Genomic DNA, 23,337 nt, shown 5'->3' with positions numbered 1-23,337 from the left:
TGGGTGATGGTACGTTGTCTTCTTTGTCTCTCCTCTCAGTTGCCATTGGCCCTTGGCCGGTGTATCTGGAGTCAGGTTTCCTTCTAAGCAAACAACAAACAGACATGTTTGGCAGCTATACACATCCAGAGAAGTTTTCCCATAGTGATCCTGATGGAGCCTCAGTATTATCATAATTATTGTTATTATACAGGATGTATATAGTGCCAACAGTTATAAAGAGAAACATTACAGTTACAATACAATAAAATACAAAAGGGCCCTGCTCATAGGAGCTTACAATCTAATAGGGTTGCTACAAATGATTGTGTTAAGAGTACAGATTTTTTTCCACCCATGGTGCTGTTGAAGTATGTGATGTATAAAACAAGATCAGGCTCATGTCAGCTCCTCATAGGACTATAGACCATAGTCATAAATCCTATTATCCTCCAATAAATAGGGGATGAATGAAGAGCTGGGATTTGGGTCGTCCTGTGTATAGAGGAGCCCATTGTATAGTTATCTGCTCCGATCTCACTCTCCCCAATCTGACTTCACTCAGCTCTCTGCTCACTCTGTGTCTTCCTTCCATCTCTTCTCTCTATCTAGCCGAATTCTCATTGGCTGCTTTCTGTCTCTAGCCAGCCTCAGCCAATCAAATGCGCTCATTGTTTTTCTCAGAGGCTCCGCAATAATAAAAAGGACCTGAATAAAGAAATGAGATAACAAGTCGGCCGGGCCCGAGAAGGAGAAGAGGCTGCGGCACCGTCCGGCACCCATCCGGTCCAAGTCAACCTGAGATCGGCAGCAGCCTCGGGGCCCCCAACCGCCGTCATTGGCCACATAAGGAACTGAGCTGCCCAGATCCCCGGCCCGTGTGCGCTGTCATCCTCACAGCTGATCAGCCGGTAAGACAGCAAGTGACCAGTGATGTCCCGTGTACGGGATGGAGGCAGAGGGCTGGGGAGATGATGGGGAGTGGGGGTGACAGCCCGGATCAATGAAACCCATCATTACACATCATAGAGATGTGACAGTGATCACCGGTCACAGGACGGGACTGACAATTGTGGACTCTGTGTCCGCCGGGAACTTGTACATGATGGGGGATGATAATGACTATCGGTCGCTATCATAACTGCTGCCCACTGGCAGCGATCACCGTCTATTCCTGCGCTGAGTGATCGCTCTGTGTCCTCTGTCACCGCACAGACCGATCACCGTCCGGAGAGGATACGGGGCTCCTTCCCGGAGACAATCCCCACCGATCACTGCACACATCAATAGGAACCAGTCAGCTGTTCGGTCATGAAGGCTGGGGCTGGTTGCTATGGTTTACAGCGTTATTGCTATGGGCTACCATGTTATTGCTATGGTTAGTGTTATCGCTGTGGGTTACAAAGTTATTGCTATGGGTTACGGCATTTTCATTATAGGTTACAGCGTTATCGCTATGGGATATAACGTTATTGCTATGGGTTACAGCGTTATCGCTATAGGATACAGCATTATCACTATAGGATACGGCGATATTGCTATGGGTTACAGCATTATCACTATAGGATACAGTGTTATCGCTATAGGTTACAGCATTATCACTATAGGATACAGCGTTATCTCTATGGGTTAGAGTGCATCTTTGCTGTTTGCCCTGCACTACCAGCTAATGACTACTATAGCATAAGGAACCCCTCTTTTTTTACCCCTCCCCCCAATAGGGTGACAGCCTCTCTCACCAGTTCCCCCTTTCCACGGCAATGACCCCTCTATCATCCAATACCCCTTTAGTCAAGTGTATCTAAAAAAAACAAGAAAAAATGTCACACGTTGCAGTTTATCAGGCTATAGATAAGCTGACTGCCTTCATTTTCTTTTTTCCCCCTTATTTTAACCTGGTGATCCTGCTACACATAAGGGGTTATTTACGAAAGGCAAATCCACTTTGCACTACAAGTTCACTTGGAAGTGCAGTCACTGTAGATCCGAGGGGGACATGCAAGGAAAATAAAAAACAGCATTTTAGCTTGCACATGATTGGATGATAAAATCAGCAGAGCTTCCCCTCATCTCAGATCTTCCCCTTAGATCTACAGCGACTGCACTTCCAAGTGCACTTTTAGTGCAAAGTGGATTTGCCTTTCGTAAATAACCCCCTTTATGTCTTAAGCTGGCCATACACCATACAATTTTTTTTAGATTTACCTTCAACTGTGTAGTAGAAGGGCCCCTGCCTGATTGCATACAAATTGAAAGTGTTTAGATTTGACTTCATATTATATGGTTTTGGTAAATCTGAACGAAATCTATAGAATTTTTTTTTTATAATGTATGCCCAGCCTTAGGGTGAAAACACTCCATTGTATCTTTGGAGGAGAAATGTTGTTATCATAGAATAGAACACCCCCCCCCCCACTCTTCTTCTTCAGAAAATGGGGGGGGGGGGGCATATAGTCCTCAAAGAAAAACTGGGAACAATGTAACTGATTATGGTCAGCAGAGAGCACAGGAGGGTCAGCTGGTGAACATTTCTTGGGGGATCAAATTATTTTTGGAGTTCATCAGGCAGGTACAACAGAAAGCTTGTAGGAGTTGTTTGCACAGAGCCGATTTGTCGTAAATTATGTTTTTCCTTCAACTTTATTGAAATGTTACAAAGTGACATTTCATTCCTCTTTAGTCACCATAGGGGGTACAATGCAATGTCCTACTTTTAGGGCTACAATCTCGGTGTTCACTATGTGTGTTTACATGTTCACTGAGGCTCTGTTCACACCTAGGCGTTTTTGGGTGTTTTTCTGCTGTAAGCCTCAAAATTGTGGCAAAAATTGCGCGACTTTCTGCCTGAAATCAAAACGCCTAGGTGTAAACAGAGCCTTATAGTGCATTGATGGTGTGTTTTTTTTTAAATAATTTCTTCCATTATTTCAATGTTTTCTTAAATTGTGGTGCATTTCTGCGCATTCGTGTGTGTTTTCTTCATTTCTCTTGCATGTATGTGCCTTTGTTCTGCATTTAAGAATGCACTTGACTGCATCTGGTGTAAACAAGCCTCAGGTCTTTAGGTTCGCACTATTATGCTGCTGTGTGTTTGCACAAGGCATAGCAACTGTTACATTGGAATAGGTGGGCTGTACCTGCGGGAAACGGTCCCGCAACCTTCTTCCAAAATGCACCTGTAGGGCAGCCACACGGAACCACACCAGGCTTTGGTGGTTTCCCTCACCTGAAAACTTGCCGGGTTTTCCATTGTGTGGGGGGTGCCATTAGAGCACCCCTGCATCATGTCTGGTAAAGGGTAACACGTTTTGTCCAGGGGTGTGGGAACAAGTGTGATTTACATGCACTTCTCTAATAATTTGAACTGAAATCATAGGAATCAAGGCAAATTTCCTTGTGTGTTGGGCATTGCTGCCCCCATGGTATATGTGACACCCATAGTATGAGTGAACCCCATGGTATATATGGCCTTCATAGTATGATATATGTGACACCCATAATATGTGTGGCCCCCATGGTATATGTGACCTCCATAATATTAGTGGTCCCCATGGTATATGTGGCCTTTGCAGTATGGTATATGTGCCCCCCATGGTATATGTGGCCTTCGCAGTATGGTATATGTGCCCCCCATGGTATATGTGGCCTTCATAGTATGGTATATGTGCCCCTCATGGTATATGTGCCCCCCATGGTATATGTGGCCTTCATAGTATGGTATATGTACCCCCCATGGTATATGTGGCCTCCATAGTATGGTATATGTGCCCCCTATGGTATATGTGGCCTTCATAGTATGGTATATGTGCCCCCCCCCATGGTATATGTGGCCTCCATAGTATGGTATATGTGCCCCCTATGGTATATGTGGCCTTCATAGTATGGTATATGTGGCCCCCATAGTATATTTATGACACACCAAGAGGCAGCAGATTAGAGAAGTCCATTGTTCGGTTGTCTTGTCCCTTCAGCTTCCCTTCCTGTACACCCCCGTCCTCCCCCATCATTGTGTCACCCTGGTGAGGAGCTGTACATGGCTGACTTCCGCGATGTCTCCTCTCACCCCCCTCTACCATAACCCACTAATGTTTATAAGCCACTCTCTGTCGCCCCTTGGTGACATTGCCTCCATGTCTCCCTCACACACACTCTCTCCGCCGTCTTCCTCCCCCACTTCCTCCCACCCTCGCGCTTTCCCGGCTCTCTTCTCGTGCACTTCAGCCGCAGAGCCGCAGTCTCGCGCCTGCCGGTTCAAACCGGCTACTCTGACACCTGTCTCCTCCGCGTGCTTTGCTGCTGCTCAGCGACCAATCACAGGCCGTGCACTAGTATCGACCGACCAATCCGGCTTATGAGGGGGCGGGTAGTTCACGTCTGGAGCGCGCTTATTTGTTTTGTTTCACCTCAGTGAGGGGAGTGTGAGGCGGGCGGCCGGGGATGGAGGATGTTGTGTTGAGAGGATGAGGCGCTGTCCCGGGATAAGCCCGGACGTCGCCATAATCATAGGATGTGCTGGCTGTAGTCAGACTGCACACAGCACGTACATTCGTGTATACAGCGATAGGAAAGTCCTTTATAATTGCAGTACAGCAAGGTCGCCCATTTCCACTAATTGCAGCAGTTACCTGTCCCACACTCCATGCTCATTTATATAAGCCAATAATTCTGCTAATGTCTTTCACATCTTGTCTATAAGCAATAATTAGGGTGAAAAACAAGAAATGTTTTCCATTTCTTCCAAGGCAAGGTTCACACTATGCCCGGGAACGCATGTGTGAGATAAACATACGGCTTATCAGATGCGCCAATAATTCTTAATAGCCGTACACACGCATCGGCAAAACGCCTGCATTTTCACGTGTGTGCTACTGCACCATGTAATGCCTTGTGGCATGTTCTAAAAAAAAGGCTCCGGGACTTTTTACTCGTGTTTTGCGGACATGAAAATGAATGAGCTACCCTACCCACAGGGCACAGGTCACTCCGATATGAACAGGGCAACCCTACCCACAGGGCACAGGTTACTCCGATATGAACAGGGCAACCCTACCCACAGGGCACAGGTCACTCCGATATGAACAGGGCAACCCTACCCACAGGGCACAGGTCACTCCGATATGAACAGGGCAACCCTACCCACAGGGCACAGGTCACTCCGATATGAACAGGGCAACCCTACCCACAGGGCACAGGTCACTCCGATATGAACAGGGCAACCCTACCCACAGGGCACAGGTCACTCCGATATGAACAGGGCAACCCTACCCACAGGGCACAGGTAACTCCGATATGAACAGAGCCTCATACTCCGATTAAAGTGCTTGTAAACTCAGGGAACAAAAACCTGTAAGACAAAGGCATAATGAGCTAGTAGTGAAGTTTTGAGAAAAAAGAAAAAAAATCATGAGCTATGATTAAGCACTGATAGTGCGAAACGCGTCAGTTCTTCTGTCCGTTCTGCTGTGGCATGTATTTTTTCATTCCTTTTAACAAATTAAGGCAAATTTTTGGAGTGTGGCTGTCCAGAATATGCGTTGCCAGCACCTGTGGCTTCCAAATAGGAGGAGAGGTTCTTTTCAATCTAACCTACCTGGAGCGGTGACATCCTTTTCTATAATGAGCTAGTAGGCTATTAAGAATTATTGGTGCATCTGATAAGCTGTACGTTTATCCCACACGTGCGTTCCTGGGGTGGGATAGTGTGAACCTTGCCTCATTGTTCTACTTCTTTTCCTGGAAGAAATTGAAAACATTTCTTGTTTTTCACCCTAATTATTGGAATACTTACCTTAGATCGAAGCTGTTGCAGCGGTCCCCGTACACCGATGTGACCGGCAACATGTCTCCAGAGTTATTTCCGGATTTGCGGGCTGTGATGCTGTGATTCGCTGGAACCGCAATGACGTCTCTCCTGCACATGCGAGCGGCAGTCACCGGGCATGGCTACTGAAGAAACAGCACAAGCGGGCCGTTCTTCAGTGCGCATGCGCCAATGATCTCAGCACATGCGGATACAGTGAATATCACCTAAACTGTGCAAGGAGATATTCACAGTACCTACAGGTAAGTCTTATCATAGGCTTACCTGTAGCTACATGTGATGTAACAGGGTTTAAAACTACTTTAAAGTGATTGTAAAGTTGTTTTTTTCCCTATAAATATAATAAACATGTCATACTTACCTCCTCTGTGCAGTTGGGTTGGCACAGAGCAGCCTGGATCCTCCTCTACTCGGGTCTCTCTTCTGTGTTTCTGCCCCCCCCCCCCCCATTCAGTGCCCCCACACAGCAAGCCGCTTGCTATGGGGGCACCCGAGTCGCAGCTCCCTGTGTCCATTCATACACAGAGCCCCGACCCATCCCCGCCCCTCTCTCCTTTGATTGGCTAACTGACTTTGACTGACAGCAGCGGCAGCCAATAGTGGGGCGTTTTTTAGGGGAATGCATTAAAGTGGTATTAAAGCTTTGTTTTTTGTTTTAAATAACAAACATGTTATACTTTGGCCCCTTTCAGACGAAGTGGATCCGCCTGCTCATTGGGGGATCTGTCCACTGAGCAGGCACTGCTGCCCCATAGAGAACAATGGGTGGTCCGACTGGGCTGCCTGAAAAACAGACAGGGGGACCCGCTTGGTCCGTTGGTGGGGAAAGGGGCCTTACCTGCTCTGTGCAATCGCTTTGCACACAGCAGTCCTGATCATCTTCTTTTCAGTTGCCCCGTTGGTGCAGGAGCACTGACGGGGCACCCGAAAAGAAGAAGATTGGGGCTGCTGTGCGCAAACCAATGGGCTCCTGCTGCTGTTTCAGCCAATTAGGAGGTAGAGTCCCCGTACATCTGAGGCTATCATGAACATCGCTGCACAGAGAAGGTTTTTTACTTTCATGCATGGAATAAAAAGGTAAAAACCATCAGCCTTTAGAGCCACTTTAAGGTAAAAAAAACAGTTTGACATTAGAACCACTTTAAAGAATAACGCCAGCCCAGTTTTATTTTTGTTCCATCCTCGGATGGAGTTGTTATAGCAATTCTTACTAAAAATTGGTGTTGATAAGAAAAGTCTCCCTGCACAGAGGCAAACTATACTTTTCTTACTTCCTGTCTCTGTGACACCTGTAGAACGCTCCTGTCCAATAGGTGACAAGGGACACGTAGCATGTTCCTTCGTCTTTCTAGCTTGTCTCTTAGCTGAGATAACATGGCTGACAGAGTCCCACCCCCACCAGATGAATATTTAACCAGCTATGATTGATGGTGCTTGTCTTGGGAGCCAGGCACTTTCCTGAGAAGAGTGCCATCACTAGGTATGTAGGGCAAGGGGGCTTGTCAGTTCCCCTGTTCCACTCCCCCCCCCCCTCCTTTTTATTGGTTGCTTAAACACAGGCAACACCTACCACACAGTGTGCTCGGTTGCTTGGAATCAGGTGGCCCCTGCCACACAGTGTGCTCGGTTGCTTGGAATCAGGTGGCCCCTGCCACACAGTGTGCTCGGTTGCTTGGAAGCAGGTGGCCCCTGCCACACAGTGTGCTTGGTAGCTAGCAAGAAGTATGTCACCAGCGCACCAACAATCTTCACAACAGGTCCAAAGCTTTATTTAGCAATCACATCCTAAAGGAGAGTTTATTCTTTACATTTTGGATACGTGGCTGGCATTGACTGGCATTGATCAGAAGAACTGATGTAGATATTTGTGGGCTGGGAGGAACAGATTTCCCCAAAAGCTGGTGAACTGTACTTAGCCTTGTGCTAGTAAATTAGTAAATGTCACCAGTACTTTCCCAAAATACTAGTGCTGTTGATATTTACACTAAAGCTCCACTGAGCTTAGCAAGCTTTGGTACATACTGTAAGTAAGGCTGCCTTATTTCTGTCCTATTCTTGGGTGACCTTGGTACATCATGACTTATTTTACCTTGTTAAAGGGTGATTCCACTCAGATATGGCAAGAATATATCTATTAGTATGTTATTGAGTCTAGAATAGTAGATCACTACTTTGCACCCTTTGTCTAGGGCCCCTTTCAGATAGGATGGACCCCGTCAAGCAGATCCTTCTGCTCAGTGGGGGATCTCTCTCTTGCTGATTCTCGCTGACCTGGCGGATGGCAGGTCCGTGTCTGCTCCGCTATGCAGAGCAGACATAGACACAGCCCGCTGCTCTCTATGGGGAAGTCGGAAGGAAGCGGGCTGACTGTCCATTTCCATTCAACTGTCATCCCATCCACCAGGCGAATGGGGAACTGATCCCTGTTCATCTGTTTTTAGCAGACAGGATATGATCAGATGACGGCGGTGTCAGCGGGCACATGTCCGCTGACACCCATCGCTCCAATGAGAACTATGGATCAGGTCCACCTGAAAAACAGACATGGACCCGATCGGTCTGTCAGTGTGAAAGCGGCTTTACAGTTAAGCTGGCCATACACTGAGATCATTTTGGCTAGTTCATCAGGAAATGTATTTCATGGGTTGCCAAGTTGGCAGCCTCCTGCTCAACATTCTTTGATTAAAAAGCAAAAGAGGCAGATGTAAATTTGTTGGCTGAGCAGCGGCTACATCCAAGCTCTGTATAATGTGGATAAAGAAAATCTGTCAGATTCCAGTGTGTGCAAAGACGAATTCTGCTTATGCGTAGTGGACACAGACACAGCCTGCTCTCCTCTATGGGCGGTTGAATGTGAATGGACCTTCTGTCTGTTTATACCCAACTGCCATCCGATTAGATCCGCTAGATGGATGAGGGAATGGAACCCCCATCCGTCTGTTTTTAGCGTATCAGACCGGATGTCAGCGGGTGTAATTGGACACATCTGTTTACATTCGCCGGTCCTTAGGGGATAATAGAGGGTCCAATCGGGTCCGCCTGCCGATAGGTCCCCCCCCGTGTGGAAGAGGCCTTACAAATCCTCTGCCCTAGATGTTTTTTTCATGAATGGGAAGTTAAAAGAAGACCATCCCAAGCATTGTAGAAAACAACCTGTTCAGGACTAGTAGACAGATTATCTGCATTAGCAGAATGCTGGTGTACCTAAACCTTCCTTGTTTACCCAGCAAAAGTTTCCTCTCATTGACAAACACAATAAAATAACTTATAGGTCCACAAGTAGTGTTTCCTAATGTTTGTATGATAAAACATGGAGAGTCCAGGTGTTAAAAGGAAGGGTCAAAGCATTAATGTTTGTCACCTTGTAGATATGATGTTTTTACAATAATAAACTAAGCTCAGAATGGGAAGCACCTGAACCAAGCAAACAACGTCTGTGCCTTATCATGATCCATTATGTTTGTTGGCTCTTTAAGGAAGCTGTTTGGTTATCTTTATATTAGTTTCCACCCTACACTCTTCAATCTACCAAGGAAGTGGAACTAACCCATTAGATCTTTGCTCCTCTCAACATGCAGGTGATAAGAATGAACCTGGTGACTTCTTTCCTGTCTGGTTAAATGCTTTCCTATCAGGTTTGTGTGAAATACATGTTGAGGGCTGTATTTAAAGTAATTAATTTGAACCTGTAGTACAGAACGGAAGGCTTAGAAACTTCATCTGTGCCATCCTGTCCACCGACGCTTGTTTTCTTCATTTCTTGTCTTGTTCTTACAAAGACAGAAATGGGAAATCCTCCGTGTCTGGTCATAGACAATTATAAAAACCCCGCAGGCTCTCAAACCTTTCCCCATTCTGTCCAAAGCCAATATACATTTTTAATGGAGTTGGGCTGTAAAACAGAGGTGGTGGGATAGCAGTTAGATTTTGAGGTCTCCTTATGTTTCTTTTTTTTTTTTATTGTCCATATACTGGATTATTTACTAAGTTTTTTGGGGGCTCCAGCAGCTGCTCCAAGAGGCATAGGAAAGTTAGGTCCAGTCAACTTCTAATGGCTTCAACACAGGGAACCCATGTATTCCCCTAGTGTGGCAAAGTATCAGATCACATTAAGGCATACCTAGGCACTATTCTATGACAATGCCACTTCATGCATGCTCCACCATGCACTGTTGGGAACAGGCTACTTTTCGTCTCATGCAAAGCTAGAATTTGTTTGTGCAGCCCATCAGCCAAAACTGTAGAAAAGGAGATGGCAGTTTTATCTGAGATATAAGGCAAGGATGGATCCATCGTCTATCTGGAGTGGTTTCAGCTTCGCCCTTAAGGCCCATACACACAATGAGAATATTGGACGAAAAATAAATGCATTCAGGGTGATTGTCCGATAAACTATTCATTAGTATACAGCTTTCAAGAGCCGATCATGACAGTTTATGCGAAAGTATCAAACATGAAATTTTTTCTTTTACGATAACAGAAGAAACTATTTTTGTGTAATTAGTATAGTATTTGTAAGAAAAAAATCATGTGATCAAGACCACACATGCTCTGAAATTAAAGAACACAATACAATACAATACAATACACTGCATTGAAGTTGTATTCTGTCTTACGAGAGTTTTCGTAACTTTAGAAACCTCTTCATATTTTCATATGAGACCGGCATACAAAAAAAATGGACGATCATTCGCCTGATATTCTCATTGTGTGTACGAGGCTTTAAGCTGGTCATACATGGCTCGAATTTCGACTGATTCCTGTGAATCAGCTGAAATCTGAGCCATGGGTGGCCTTGCCCACATCCACCAGCTCCTCAAAGTTCGACCTGAATGAAAGGAGCCGTGTGGAAAATTCTCAGCAAAACAGTGATTGCAGCCTATCAGATGCAGTCATTGTTTGGGTATTCTGACTTCTCGGGGAGCAACAGCTGTCTGAATACATTAGCTGTAACTAGAAATTCTTCCATCCACGCCATTTAGAATAGATGGGTGAATCTATTGATTTAGAACCCTTTCACACAGGCTGTCTGATCAGGGCCGCCTGTGAATTTTTCAAGCAGACCTGATCGGACACTGCATTGTCTTCTATGGAACGGCGGATGTCAGTGGGCACATGTCTGCTAACACCCACCACCATCCGATCCGATCCTGTCCTCCAAAACAGACGGATGGTGGTCCTATTTTCTATCCATCCGGTGGATCGGATGGCATCAGGTGGAAAGGGACAGGCGGTCCGTTTCCATATGATTGCCCCATAGAGGAGAGCGGGACATGGACCTGTCTTCTGCCTGCTCAGCGGGGATCATTGGAGAGAACCCCCCGCTGATCAAGCGCATTCCACATAGTGAAGGCACCCGTGTGAAAGGGGCCTTGGCGTGAAGGGAGGGTGAGCAAGGGAAACCTTAACTTTATGGCTTGCTTTACTCTGGAGCCAAAACAATTCCCCCTGCTATGAAACAGCTTTGTAATATAGTAAAAATAAATAGCATACAAATATATATATTTAAATAAATAAAAAGAAAAAAAAAAAAAATATATATATATATATATATATATATATATATATATATATATATATATATATATAGTAATGCATACTATAACTACTAGCTAAAGTACAACAAAAAAACATACTTTTCATGACAGTTTTCTGCTTCAATAATTTTATCAATGCTTCTACAGTAACACATTATGCATTGCAGTGTTCTGCGTAGATCTCAACAGTAGTTATGGGTGAAAACTTCATTACTAGTAAACAACAGTGGTTGCATTCTGACAAAGATGTAATACTATTTATAGAGCTCGAGTTCTTATTATTTCCTGAGTACAATTTCTGGTGACATTAATATGTCAAGAAATAGATTGATTCCATGTTATGTTATTGTGGGGCTATGAAAATTAATATTTACCTAAACTCTGTTATAAAAAGGAGAACATACAAGAAAAACTATTTGCAATAAAAGTATGCCAATATCTGGACTTCCTTGTTTTGTTGAAATATGTAAATGGAAACTGTATATTACCTGTAAAAAACTGACAAAATTTATGGTCACAGCATCATACACTTTCCATTTTAGAACATCAATATCACATCACAATACAAACAATAGTAATTTTTGACAATCCAATATAAACTTAGTTGAAAAATCCCTTTAATGTTGTGAATTCTGCTGGTCATCTCTTTTCACAAAGGGAAAAAGCCTTAGCGCTGATATTAATAAATATGTGAGGATAATACACATGTATAGAAAAAACCTAAATGACTAAGCTGCAACTATGTCAGTGTTCTGTCACTATAAGGATTGATTGTGTCTAATGGTGCGCTCTAGTCAACTTCCTATTACACAATCTCAAAGAAGGGGTACGAGGCTACCAATCCTGAGGCTGCTATGAGGATATATATTGAACACAGTACTGTGCAAAAATGCAATAATATCATGTGCAAATGTGCAAAAAGAATTAATGTGCAATTGACAAAGTGCAGAAATGCTATGCACTTATCACAAATAATGTGCAAATAGGCAATAATAAGTGTTGAAAGCAAAAAATCTCCTTCACATCCAGTACAAAGTGCTGTTGTGCTTATTGCTGTTCAGCCTAAGGCTGGATTCACACCTATGCAGTTTTAGTGCTTTTTGCATTTTGCATATTTGCACTACAGTCTTTTTAACATGGTTTCCTATGGAACATGTTCTGTAGTGAAAATCTGCAAAAAGCACCAAAAATGTATAGGTGTGAATCCAGCCTAACTCCTGAACAGCCTACAAAGCTACCAATCCTGAAGCTACTATAGAAAAACAGTACTGTGCAAAATACATTAATATCATATGTAAATAAGTAAAAAAAAGGGGGTAAAGTGCAAAAACATGTAGTGTAAACAATTAGCAAGGTGCAAAAAAGCTGTGCACTTATCACAAATGTTGTGCAAATAAGCAATAATAAGTGCTGAAGACAAAAAACTCCTTCACATCCAATACAAAGTGCTGTTGTGCTTATTACAGCCTGTAACATCCCAAAAATAAGCAAATAGAAAAAACATATAATTATAATCCAGTGAAAATTAATACATAGTAATCCCCAAAAAAATAAAAATAAAATATTATTAAAGACATCACCTGCTCACTGTGCTAAAGACAGAAGATATTGATTAATATATACTAAATGTGCTGATTACTATGTCCATATTAAAGCGGGGTTCCACCCTAAAGTGGAACTTCCGCTGATTGGAACCCTCCCCCCCTCCGGTGTCACAATTGGCACCTTTCAGGGGGGAGGGGGGTGGAGATACCTGTCAAAGACAGGTATTTACACCCACTTCCGGGCATAGACTCCCATGGGAGTCTATGCCTCTTCCTGTCCTGCCGCGCTGCCTGCTGGGACACACACGGGTCCCAGAGGCAGCGCGGACAATTCCTATTGCGCTGCGCGACTCGCGCATGCGCAGTAGGGAACCGGGAAGTGAAGCCGATTCGCTTCACTTCCTGATTCCCTCACCTAGAATGGTGGCGGCAGCAGCCGAGAGCCGAGCGATCGATCGGCCTCGGCTGCCGGCATCGCTGGACCCTGGGACAGGTGAGTGTCCATTTATTAAAAGTCAGCAGCTGTAGTATTTATAGCTGCTGGCTTTTAATATTTTTCTTGTAGGTGGAATCCCTCTTTAATGAGCAGTCTCTGATTCATAGAAAACAGAGTCCCACCACTATCTGAAGATAGTTTGGCTTGCGATCGTTTCCCACAGCAGAAATGAAACTATCCGGGACCACTATCGCTCACGATCGTATTGCTTCAGATCCGATCCGGTCACATATCTTGACACTAAATGAGAAAAACTTTCATTGCGCAGTGATTACAGATTCTGCGAGCTACAACCACACAGATTAAACTCACATAACCCAGGCCGACAAGTAGCGCTTTCAAACAATCAGCTGGATAGGAGGCATTTTTCAGACAAGCCACCCTGCTTGCTAGATTCTCAGAAGGCCCCGAAACGTAATGTCACTGGCTCCACCCGACGCGTTGCATCATATGCCACATGACTTTATCAAGGGTCAAGGGACCCTTGATAAAGTCATGTAATAGGAAGTCGCCTAGAGCGCACCATTAGACACAATCATCTCTTTTCACAACTTCCTGCTTCCAGCTATATGAGCATACCTCTCAACATTTTGAGATGGGAATGAGGGACACCTACTAGCAAATGTATGTAGGCATAGGGCACGCCCCCTGCCACACCCCCTTAAAGGAGAATTAACTCCAAAAAAAGGTTAATCAAACCCACAAGTGCTTTTTTTACCACTACTATTCCTTTATATTGGCTTTTAAAATGTACAAATGAAGCAATTTAGAAATTGGATGAAAGATTTAGCCCTGAGAAACATTTTTTGAAAGACAAAAAGTGCATTTTATATACAACTATACAGATCAGACCAAAATGAGGGACAAATGAGGGACAGAGGGACATTGCTCCAAATCAGGGACAGGCCCTCGAAATCAGGAACAGTTGGGAGTTATGTATGAGGACTCATTCATATGGCCTAATATGGGGGGGGGGGGGGGCAGCAGCAAAAAATCTGTGTATTGTTGCTGGGCTAACAGGTGGCTGTGATCAGCCTTGGCAGGAAGTCTGTAGAAATGAATGGCAGGCTGGCAAGCACCACAGTTGTTCACATGTAACCGCACATCCAACGGTTCATGGGATTAGGGACAGATGAGTTACTCTAGATGCGCACATTCTGTGCAGGGTCACTCATCTGTCCCTAGTCACATGTAATCTTTAGAAATGCAAATATATGTAAACAGTGGTGGCACCTGTCATTGATTTTATATGGGCCTCCTGCCCACGGCTGATTGCATCTACCTGTCAGCCCAGCCGCAACATTAGGCTGATTCTTGGTGGTGTTTGACCTTGTGAATGAGACCTATATTGTGGATTGGAATATCAATGCACTCATTTCACACATAGAAAAGTACATACATTGTGTGGGCTGGACCTGTATTTGTAAGACTTCTACAAGAAATATTCCCATGAACTGATGTAATTTCTGCAGAGTGACTCACTCTAAAAGGTATTTCATAAAAGAAGGTGATGTGTTTTCTGACAGTTATATATGCTGAATGTCTACTTTGGAGAATGTAACCCTGAAAATCTGTAAAAAGAGACTTATTGCCTGAGGCTTACGGTCATTCAGATATGTGTCCGAGATAAGTTGAATGGGAACCTACGATATAAGCAATTCTTATTGGCAAGGAGTACGACAGCAAACTGAAGCTACGTGTTTTTTGACAGGCAGATGTTTTCTAGTATAATGCTATAGATTGTAATTGTGACAGGTATTTTTGGAATATGCACAGATACTGTTATTTATGAAACTTTTAGCTTGAAATAGGTGGGTAATATTCCATGTCTTGTTTCGCAGATTAAAAGTCCGTAAAGAGAAGAAATAAAAATGGCACCTACACTGGCTACAGCGCATCGGCGCCGATGGTGGATGGCAGTTACTGCAGTGGTTGAAAACCTTTTCTTCTCTGCAGTACTTTTGGGCTGGGGCTCCCTGCTCATTATGCTTAAATCTGAAGGATTCTACTCTTACCTGTGCCATTATCCAGGTATGAAATATTTAGAACTAGTAACATTCATCTATTACCTTTGTTTTCAGTGTTTTTCGATGCTGTGGAATGTGTGCCACTGGTGCTAATTAACCTTAGACTAAGCATAGAACCACCTCTTTGGTGAATATACTTATACCCTGTACATGCGGTCGGACTTTCCGAGGGAAAATGTGTGATCAGATCGTGTTGTCGGAAAATTCCGATTGTGTGTGGGCTCCATTGGACTTTTTCTGACACATAAAGTTTGAGAGCTGGATCTAAAATTTTCCAACAACAAAATCCGATTGTTTAATTTCCGATCGTGTGTAGACAATTCCGATCGACAAAGTGCCATGCATGCTCAGAATAAATTATGAGACGAAAGCTATTGGCTACTGGCCTCTTTATAGTCCCGTCATACGTGTTGTACGTCACCTCTTTCTGAACGATCGGATTGTCAGACAACTTTGTGCGACCGTGTATATGCAAGATAAGTTTGGGCCAAAATCCGTCGGAAAAAAATCAGACAGATTTTGTTGTCGGAATGTCCAACCGTGCGTACAGGGCATTAGATTAGTGGTAACTATCATTGAATACAGTTTCATTTTTTAAAGTGCCACATCATAAAAAAGTATTAATAAATGGTGTATTACATGCTGATCATACAAACTCGGTCACTATGAGATTTGTTTTCTGTATTCTGCCAAAATCCTGGTTGATCCTGCTGCTCTCTATCTCCACCTTCTCTCCAAGTCCCCAATGCATCTGGAGGAGAGGAGTGTTGGCAGTTCTGCACATGCTCAGTTTTCAGTGAGTTTTTATGCTGAGCAATTCCTCTCTATAACATCTGAGCAACCCATGTGATTATGGAGTCACACATGTGGGCAGGCACACAGTGGTAAATGACGGCCCACTCCTTTCCTCCTCCTTCACCAACCAGCTAAACACGAGGGTGGGATGCTACATGTAGATTGTTGGAGGCTTCACCCCCCTTGTTATTCTAAGACACAACACGACTGGAGGAGCGCGACAGAGCCTATGACTGTCAGAATTTCACCCACACCATGTTATTGCCAAAAAATAATACATATTTGTTTTAAAATATATATTTGTATGACAATTTACTTTATTGATATTATTTATTTATTTTTACTCTGTATTCCAAAGTCTGTTTTTTTTTATTTTGAACATGAGACCAGCAGCAGAGGACTAGAAGCTCCTCCTGCTTATGGTTTCCTGCAGACAGAATGGAAAAGAGCTGGGTCATGTGACAGCTGTATATCGATTAGGAAAAAGGTACTTAGATTTCTTTTTTATTAAAATAATTACAGTGCAATCATCCATATACAGAAATGGAAGGAGCAATATCAATTACACATTGTATGTTTAGTATCACTTTAAATCTGGACTCTAGACAAATAGCCAAATATACAGATGAATTATATATGTAGATCCGCCACACAGCACATCCCTGTTTCCTGCAGTTCAGTTACATAGGTCTTCTTTCCAACAACAGTCTGTGATTGAACTATGTAAAGAGATATTGCAGTCTTCTCACATAATTTGTAATAAAAGCATCTTTGCCATTCTGAAGCTTCCCTCCAACCACTTTGCATATGATTTTATATATACCGTGAGTTTGTACGAGAACAGAGTGACTGGCACAGGGTCTCAGCGGCACGATTTGTTTGTTTTTTATATAGAAATTTGATCAGTGTTGTGAAGTTTATTAAAGCGGACTTCACCCCATAAAACAAATTATTTACATCTGGCTCCTCCCACTCCCTCTCCCATAATTCGATTTTATTTTATTTTAAGGGATTCTGACGATTTGCTGCAAGGCTGCATTTCCTTCTTTCTCGCTTAGGTGAGAATGACACAGCACCCCCACTGCCCCATGAAATGTCCATATGACACGTCCCAAAAGATAGTTTTACTGATGAACATGTGCAGATTTGCTTCGGAATCCAGTACATGTAGGTGTTTGCCACGCATGCATGCAGACTCTGCAGGTATCAAGTTTTCCGGCGACAAGCAGTGTGTTCACATGAACAGGAAACCCCCCACGTCTGCTAAGATGTGTGCAGATGTCTGGTGGGTCCTAGAGACCCAGCAGAGGCCTCGGGCTAAGGTGACCAGATTTTTAAAATGAAAACCGGGGACATACTGTATGTGGGGTTGAGGTTTAGAGGATATGTGCTAGGGGGTGGTTTGGGAGGGGAGACGAATTATGCTGGGGGCGTCAAACTTCAAATCTGCCCCCCCCTTCTAGCACAATTCCTCTCTAACCCAAAACAAAGCACCCCTATTACATATCCTCTAACCCCCCCCTCCCTAAAATAACTCCTGGCAGCAAAATTGTTACGAGACCCCCCCCTTCCCAAACACCATGTCCCCCAAGACTCCTATTATTACAGACCTCAGCCCCGGCCCCCAGGCAGATGCTGTAGCGAGGTGTCCCTCCTCCTCCTCAGCGCTTTCTCCTGGCCTGTGTACTTGTCATATCAGAGCCGAGTAGGAAGCATTGTACAGTGAGTGCAGCCATTGGGGAGAGGAATGCGATTGTGGCATGTGGGACCGTGACATCTGTCTCTGCCTCATTCCCTCCTCCCCACACACTGTGTGGAGCTGAAGAGATCCCGGAAGGGAAGGAGAAAGAGGAGAGAGCTGCGGTGCCCCTCTCAATGCGGGGCCAGTGCCAGTTCGGACCTAGTGCCCCCCTCTAGTGCACCCGGGTGCGGGCCGCAAACCCATACCGATGCCACTGAGCCCCGCTCTGCCTCAGCACCCACCCTGCAATCCGAGGACAAATCTGGGGACAGACAGGCACAGGGGACATTGTCCTCAATCCGGGGACTGTCCCCTGAAACCAGGGACGTCTGGTGCGTCTCCAAAGATGAACGCGTAGGTGAGCAGGGGTGGGGCAAAAGTAATTGAAGTTACTCTTAAGTGGGGAGGGGTCTGCTTTAATACTGGCTTTTAAATAACTATTCTTATCTTGAGTCTTGATATATCTGATTGGTAATCTGGTCTAACAAAATATGTTTTTCCACTTGGATTATATATCTATTTAGGGAGATATTTCCAGGTCAGTTGCCTAAAAGGAGAATAGCTGACAATAAAAATTCATACAGATCTGAGTCCAGCAAAATTCACCACGTGTGATTGTCAGAATTTTCAGACACAGCTTCCTGTCCTTCTGACACAGTGTTGCCCGATTTGACGTCAGTTCACAGATTTGAAGAGAACCTTTACCCCAGAAGTGTACGCTTGTACATGCATCAGTTCCTTAATTAGATACTATAACAAGCAAATGCTGAGTTGTTCAGCGTCTGTTAATTTGTAATGTAATGGATTTAGTGGTAACTTCTTTGTAAGCACAGCTATTTGGAACGTTTATCTCCAGTGACCTGGCACAAAGCTGTTATGGAGATGCGCATAAAGGCATCAGAACTTCAGATTTTCCTTTCTTATAAGCAGTTTCCTCCTTTGTTGAACATTGATCTAGCTGTGACATATTATTTCCTTCCAAGTGGCTTAATTTTAAACTCCACTTTTTGCAGAACCTTCTGAGTTGTAAAATGGAGGAGTTTCTTCTCTCATCCATTAGAAGTGCCAACTGTGGACCTCAGCTGACTTTTTTATGCTTCCTCAGCATAATGTTTACATTTAATCTGAACTGATGGCTTTACTCATTGTAGCTATACAGAAAGGATATCATGCTAGGGTGCATTTTATTAGATACAAAAAAAATCAAAATTTAATATATTTTTATGTTACATACCAAAAACACAAATATTATAAACACAGAAAGAGAGATTATTTTATTATTTGTTTTTGCCGTCGTTCACATTTAAAGCTGTTTCACAGGCCAAATGACCCTTTCACAGGGCTGCCCGATCAGGTACACCCATCAGTTTTTCTGCCCATTTTTTTTTTTTAAGTATATATTAGTATATAATGTCTAAGTATAGATCTTTGTTTGTTCCAAGCATGTTTGAAAACATTTAGGCCCCTTTCACACTAACGTCCCGTTCAGGCCCGCCTGTCAGTTTTTCAGGCGGACCTGAACGGGTGCTCCATAGAGGTCTATGGAGCGTCGGATGTCAGCGGTGACATGTCCGCTGACATCCGACCCGCTCCGATCCGAAAAAGTGTGACGGAGGAAAAAGCTATTTTTCCATCCGTCTGCGGATCGGATCGGATGACGACGGGCACTGCGGTCCGTCGTCATCCGATCTCCCATAGGGGAGAGCGGCGCTGTGACAGGTCCGTCCCTGCACAGTGTGCGGAGACAGACCTGTCATCTCCCTGCTCAGCGGGGATCGGCGGAGTGATCCCCGCTGAGCAAACGGACATCCACGGGGCGGATCAGAACTGATCCGCCCCGTGTGAAAGGACCCTTACTGTTGACTGTCTCACTACCTCTGCTGGAGGTTTATTCCAAATATCAACTACCCTTTCAATAAAATAATACTTTCTAAAATTAGTTTTGAACTTTCCACCAGTTAGTCAAGGCTTCTTCTTCTGAAACTGCTTACTCTCCTTTCACTGCACACTAAGCCCTTGTACACACGGTCGGAGATTCCGACAACCAAATTCGTCGGATTTTGTCAGTCGGATTTTGTCCGACGGATTTTGTCTGACGGATTTTGTCTGAAAATGTTGTATACACACGGTCGGACAAAGTTGTCGCAAAATCAGACGTGATGACGTTATTTCGTTATGACGGGACTACGTTCAGGCTAGTAGCCAATAGCTTTGGTGTAGGAATTTGATCTGAGCATGCGTGGCACTTTGTCCGATCGGAATTCTTTACACATGATCGGAGTATCTCTGATCGGAGCATTTTGTTGGAAAATATTTCCGGCAAGTTGGAAAAGTTGGTCCGACGGATATTCAGACGGAAACAGTCCGATGCAGACCACACACAGTCGGAATATCCGACAAAACGCTCCGATCGGACACATTCCGACTGAATCTCCGACCGTGTGTACAAGGGCTAAGAGCTCCTTGCGGTGTGCATTAAAAGCTGCAGCAAGTCAGATAGAGCCTGCCATATTTTCTGGCTGGAGCATTTCAGTGTCATCTAGCTCTTTCATCGACAGCCTTACTGTCCCTGACCAACCCCTTTCGTTCATTGGATTTTTGTACCATTGAGGCTCAGCATTACATGTGGGTGTTACCTGGAGTGATATGCATGCAAATCCAGTCTACCATATGCCCATCAAGGCATTTTGAAATTTGCACAACTCCTCCCAGTAACCAAACAAGTATAAAAAAGGTATGCAATGAAAACAAAAAGGGTGCCTTTAAAAATGTAGAGGGGGTGTTAAACCAGAAAAGGCAACTGTAAGCAGATTCATCTTTAGCTTTAAGTAGGGTAATAATAAGGAGACGTTGAACCAAATAGGACTGTTGAGTTGTCACATAGGTAGCATTCTAAACGACAGCTGTACAGGTTACTTGGATGGTATTACACATAATATGACAAACCCACTCACTCATTCTGACAATTCTGTTCGGAACGTTGCCATTACTCAGAATAATTTCCAAGCTTTCATAATGTTTCTTGAAAACGTATATAGTGATGAGATTTGACTGAACAATAAAAGTAACATTAAGAGTTCTGTTCATGGAAGGTCAAATGAGTGTGTGGTCATAGAATAGTTATTCTTGTACTGTGAAAATTTACTTGTTGGTAGGTTAATTGGCTTCTGTCTAAATTGGCCCTAGTATATGTATGTGAGTTAGGGACCTTAGATTGTAAGCTCCTTGAGGGTAGGGACTGATGTGAATGTACAATGTATATGTAAAATCGCTGCGTAAATTGACGGCGCTATATAAGTACCTTAATCAAATTAAATTAGATTAAAAAAAAATACTGTGAGTTTGCAAATCTGTTTTTTAAGCAGGGAAAATCATATTAAAGTCACCATATTAAAGTCTGGCGCATCATAGTCATAAGTAATTGCTCTGTCTCTCTGGATAGACGGTTCACTTGCACGTGGCTCTGTGGTGGTCACATAACGTATGGTCAGTAAAAGATGTATTCATGTCAGTGCCAGCTGTGTCAGTAAATATATTTTGAGGCACAATGAACTGAAAATACACAATAGCCTAAGCTGAATTTGTGTATGATCCGAACTTCCAAATGTATACAGATAGTTGTGGGGATATCAGAGGGATTGAGTGTTTAGATCGCAACGTTACAGGTGCATTTTTCAGGTGAGAACGCCATTTAAATGTTTTCAGTAGAAGGCTCAGTGTAATCAATATGAATTGTCTAGGTATCCCCAACCAGGACTTTAGACATCACACAACTTCAGGTACAAATTAGTTATTACACTGTTCTGTACAAACTCCTTGGTTCAGGTGATCTTTCTTTCAAAATGCTCTATTAGAGGCAACATTGGATCTACATTATATTTAGGACTAATTCAGAAATGCGTAGAGCACCAAACAAAAGAATGAAGCGATAGTTTCAAGTTTACTAATCTATGTAGAGCCTTCTGACTCGTCCCAGTATCCCTGGCACCCCTTCCACCTACAGTTCTGGCTGGTTCAAGCCACAAATGTCCAGAAATTGGCAGCAAGGGGTTACAACATAAAAAAAATGAAATGTATAGTACACGAAATTTAGTACAAGTCCCAAGTGCTTGTAAGTGAAATTAGCAGAGTTCTTCTTTAAATGATAATTCTAAGCATGTATTTTGTATCTGAACTGTTGCCACTCACTGTTGCAGAAGCTGTCTGGTTTTAATCTGAGTCATTTGCTTTTGGAGAAGCCAGATGGACATTTTTTGCCTCAAGGGAATAGTACAAGGCTTAATCTGTTTTTGAGCGTTGTATTGCTCTGTTTACCAAGTGAAGCTTGTATTGGAAACATACCCATAGATATCAGAAGCTTCTCCAGTCTTAGCTAGTTATATCTATCAATTGTGATCACATTGGATGTATAGGAGGCATCCAATGTTGAACTTGAATACACCATCTAAACTGGCTTTAATAACCAACAAAAATAACCTGTTTAGTATTGGAAAACTGAACTGAAGTCAACAAATGTTTTTTGATTTATATAAATCATTTATAAAATACTGTGTTAAATGTAGGCATTATTTTATTTTATTTTTTCTTTGAGAATCAAGATTTTTTTAAAATAAACAACATTTAATTCAAGCGACTTTCTGTTCTCAATACATCAACATTCATGAAAGTTTATCCAGTGGGATCCGTGTAGAACTAGATGTTCCCGAGACCTCCTGCAAAACTGAACACCCATTCCCTCACAGCTGGCAACATCTGGGAACGCACACTACAGTAATATTTATATTGGAGTCTGCTAATGGAATAGATGTTATTACCTAAAATAACCGCTCAGGTGTCCAGTACTGCAATATTGGCATTGTTTGTTTAAGAAAGAGAATGAGGTTAGGTTGTAGCCATGATGGGGGGCAAACCTGGTGTAATTATATAACAGGTCCCCCTCAGGTTAAAGCTGGCCATAGAAGGATTGAAATCTGGCTGGTTCAAAAGGGACCGATCTAGGGCTGGCCCCATTCAAGAGGAGTCAATCTAATGATCAACTCTTCTCTAACGGGACTGTTGGTAAATTTTCATTCAGTCAGCACATATTGCCATTTGAGCAGAATACAATAGCAATGCGGGGAGGATTCCTCCATCCGCCTTGCTTGGATGGGGAATCCATTAAGTTTTTCCATCAGTTCGCTGACTGATCAAAAAAAAAAATCCATGTATGGCCAATGTTTGGCTCATAGCAGCTGTATAGATTGTATAATTAACTGTTTAACACATTTTAATTAATTCAGAACTTATAATAATTTGAAAATTTTAAAGCATTTTTTATGCTGTTGTCCAATTAGTGATTTGCTATGACCATGCACATTTGATAACCATTAGTGATGGACGAACGTTTCGCCCGGCGGT

At 43.3% G+C, this 23,337-nt stretch overlaps 1 protein-coding gene across 1 annotated transcript in view; it reads left to right on the top strand.

Moving 5' to 3' along the window:
• The first annotated feature begins 695 nt into the window (after nucleotides 1-695).
• SLC43A2 (solute carrier family 43 member 2) overlaps nucleotides 696-23,337 on the top strand; it is a 114,592-nt gene continuing 91,950 nt past the window's right edge. The window contains exons 1-2 of the mRNA XM_077480557.1: nucleotides 696-890; nucleotides 15,219-15,408. Of these exons, the coding sequence (XP_077336683.1) occupies nucleotides 15,249-15,408 (160 nt within the window). The 5' untranslated portion in view covers nucleotides 696-890; nucleotides 15,219-15,248. The remainder of the gene's footprint in view (nucleotides 891-15,218; nucleotides 15,409-23,337) is intronic.

Source organism: Lithobates pipiens, unplaced genomic scaffold (assembly GCF_037356315.1).
Source record: "Lithobates pipiens isolate NorthernLeopardFrog02 unplaced genomic scaffold, aLitPip1_a1.2 Scaffold_16, whole genome shotgun sequence".
NCBI classification, from domain to species: Eukaryota; Metazoa; Chordata; class Amphibia; order Anura; family Ranidae; genus Lithobates; species Lithobates pipiens.
This window is presented reverse-complemented; position numbering and strand designations above follow the sequence as displayed.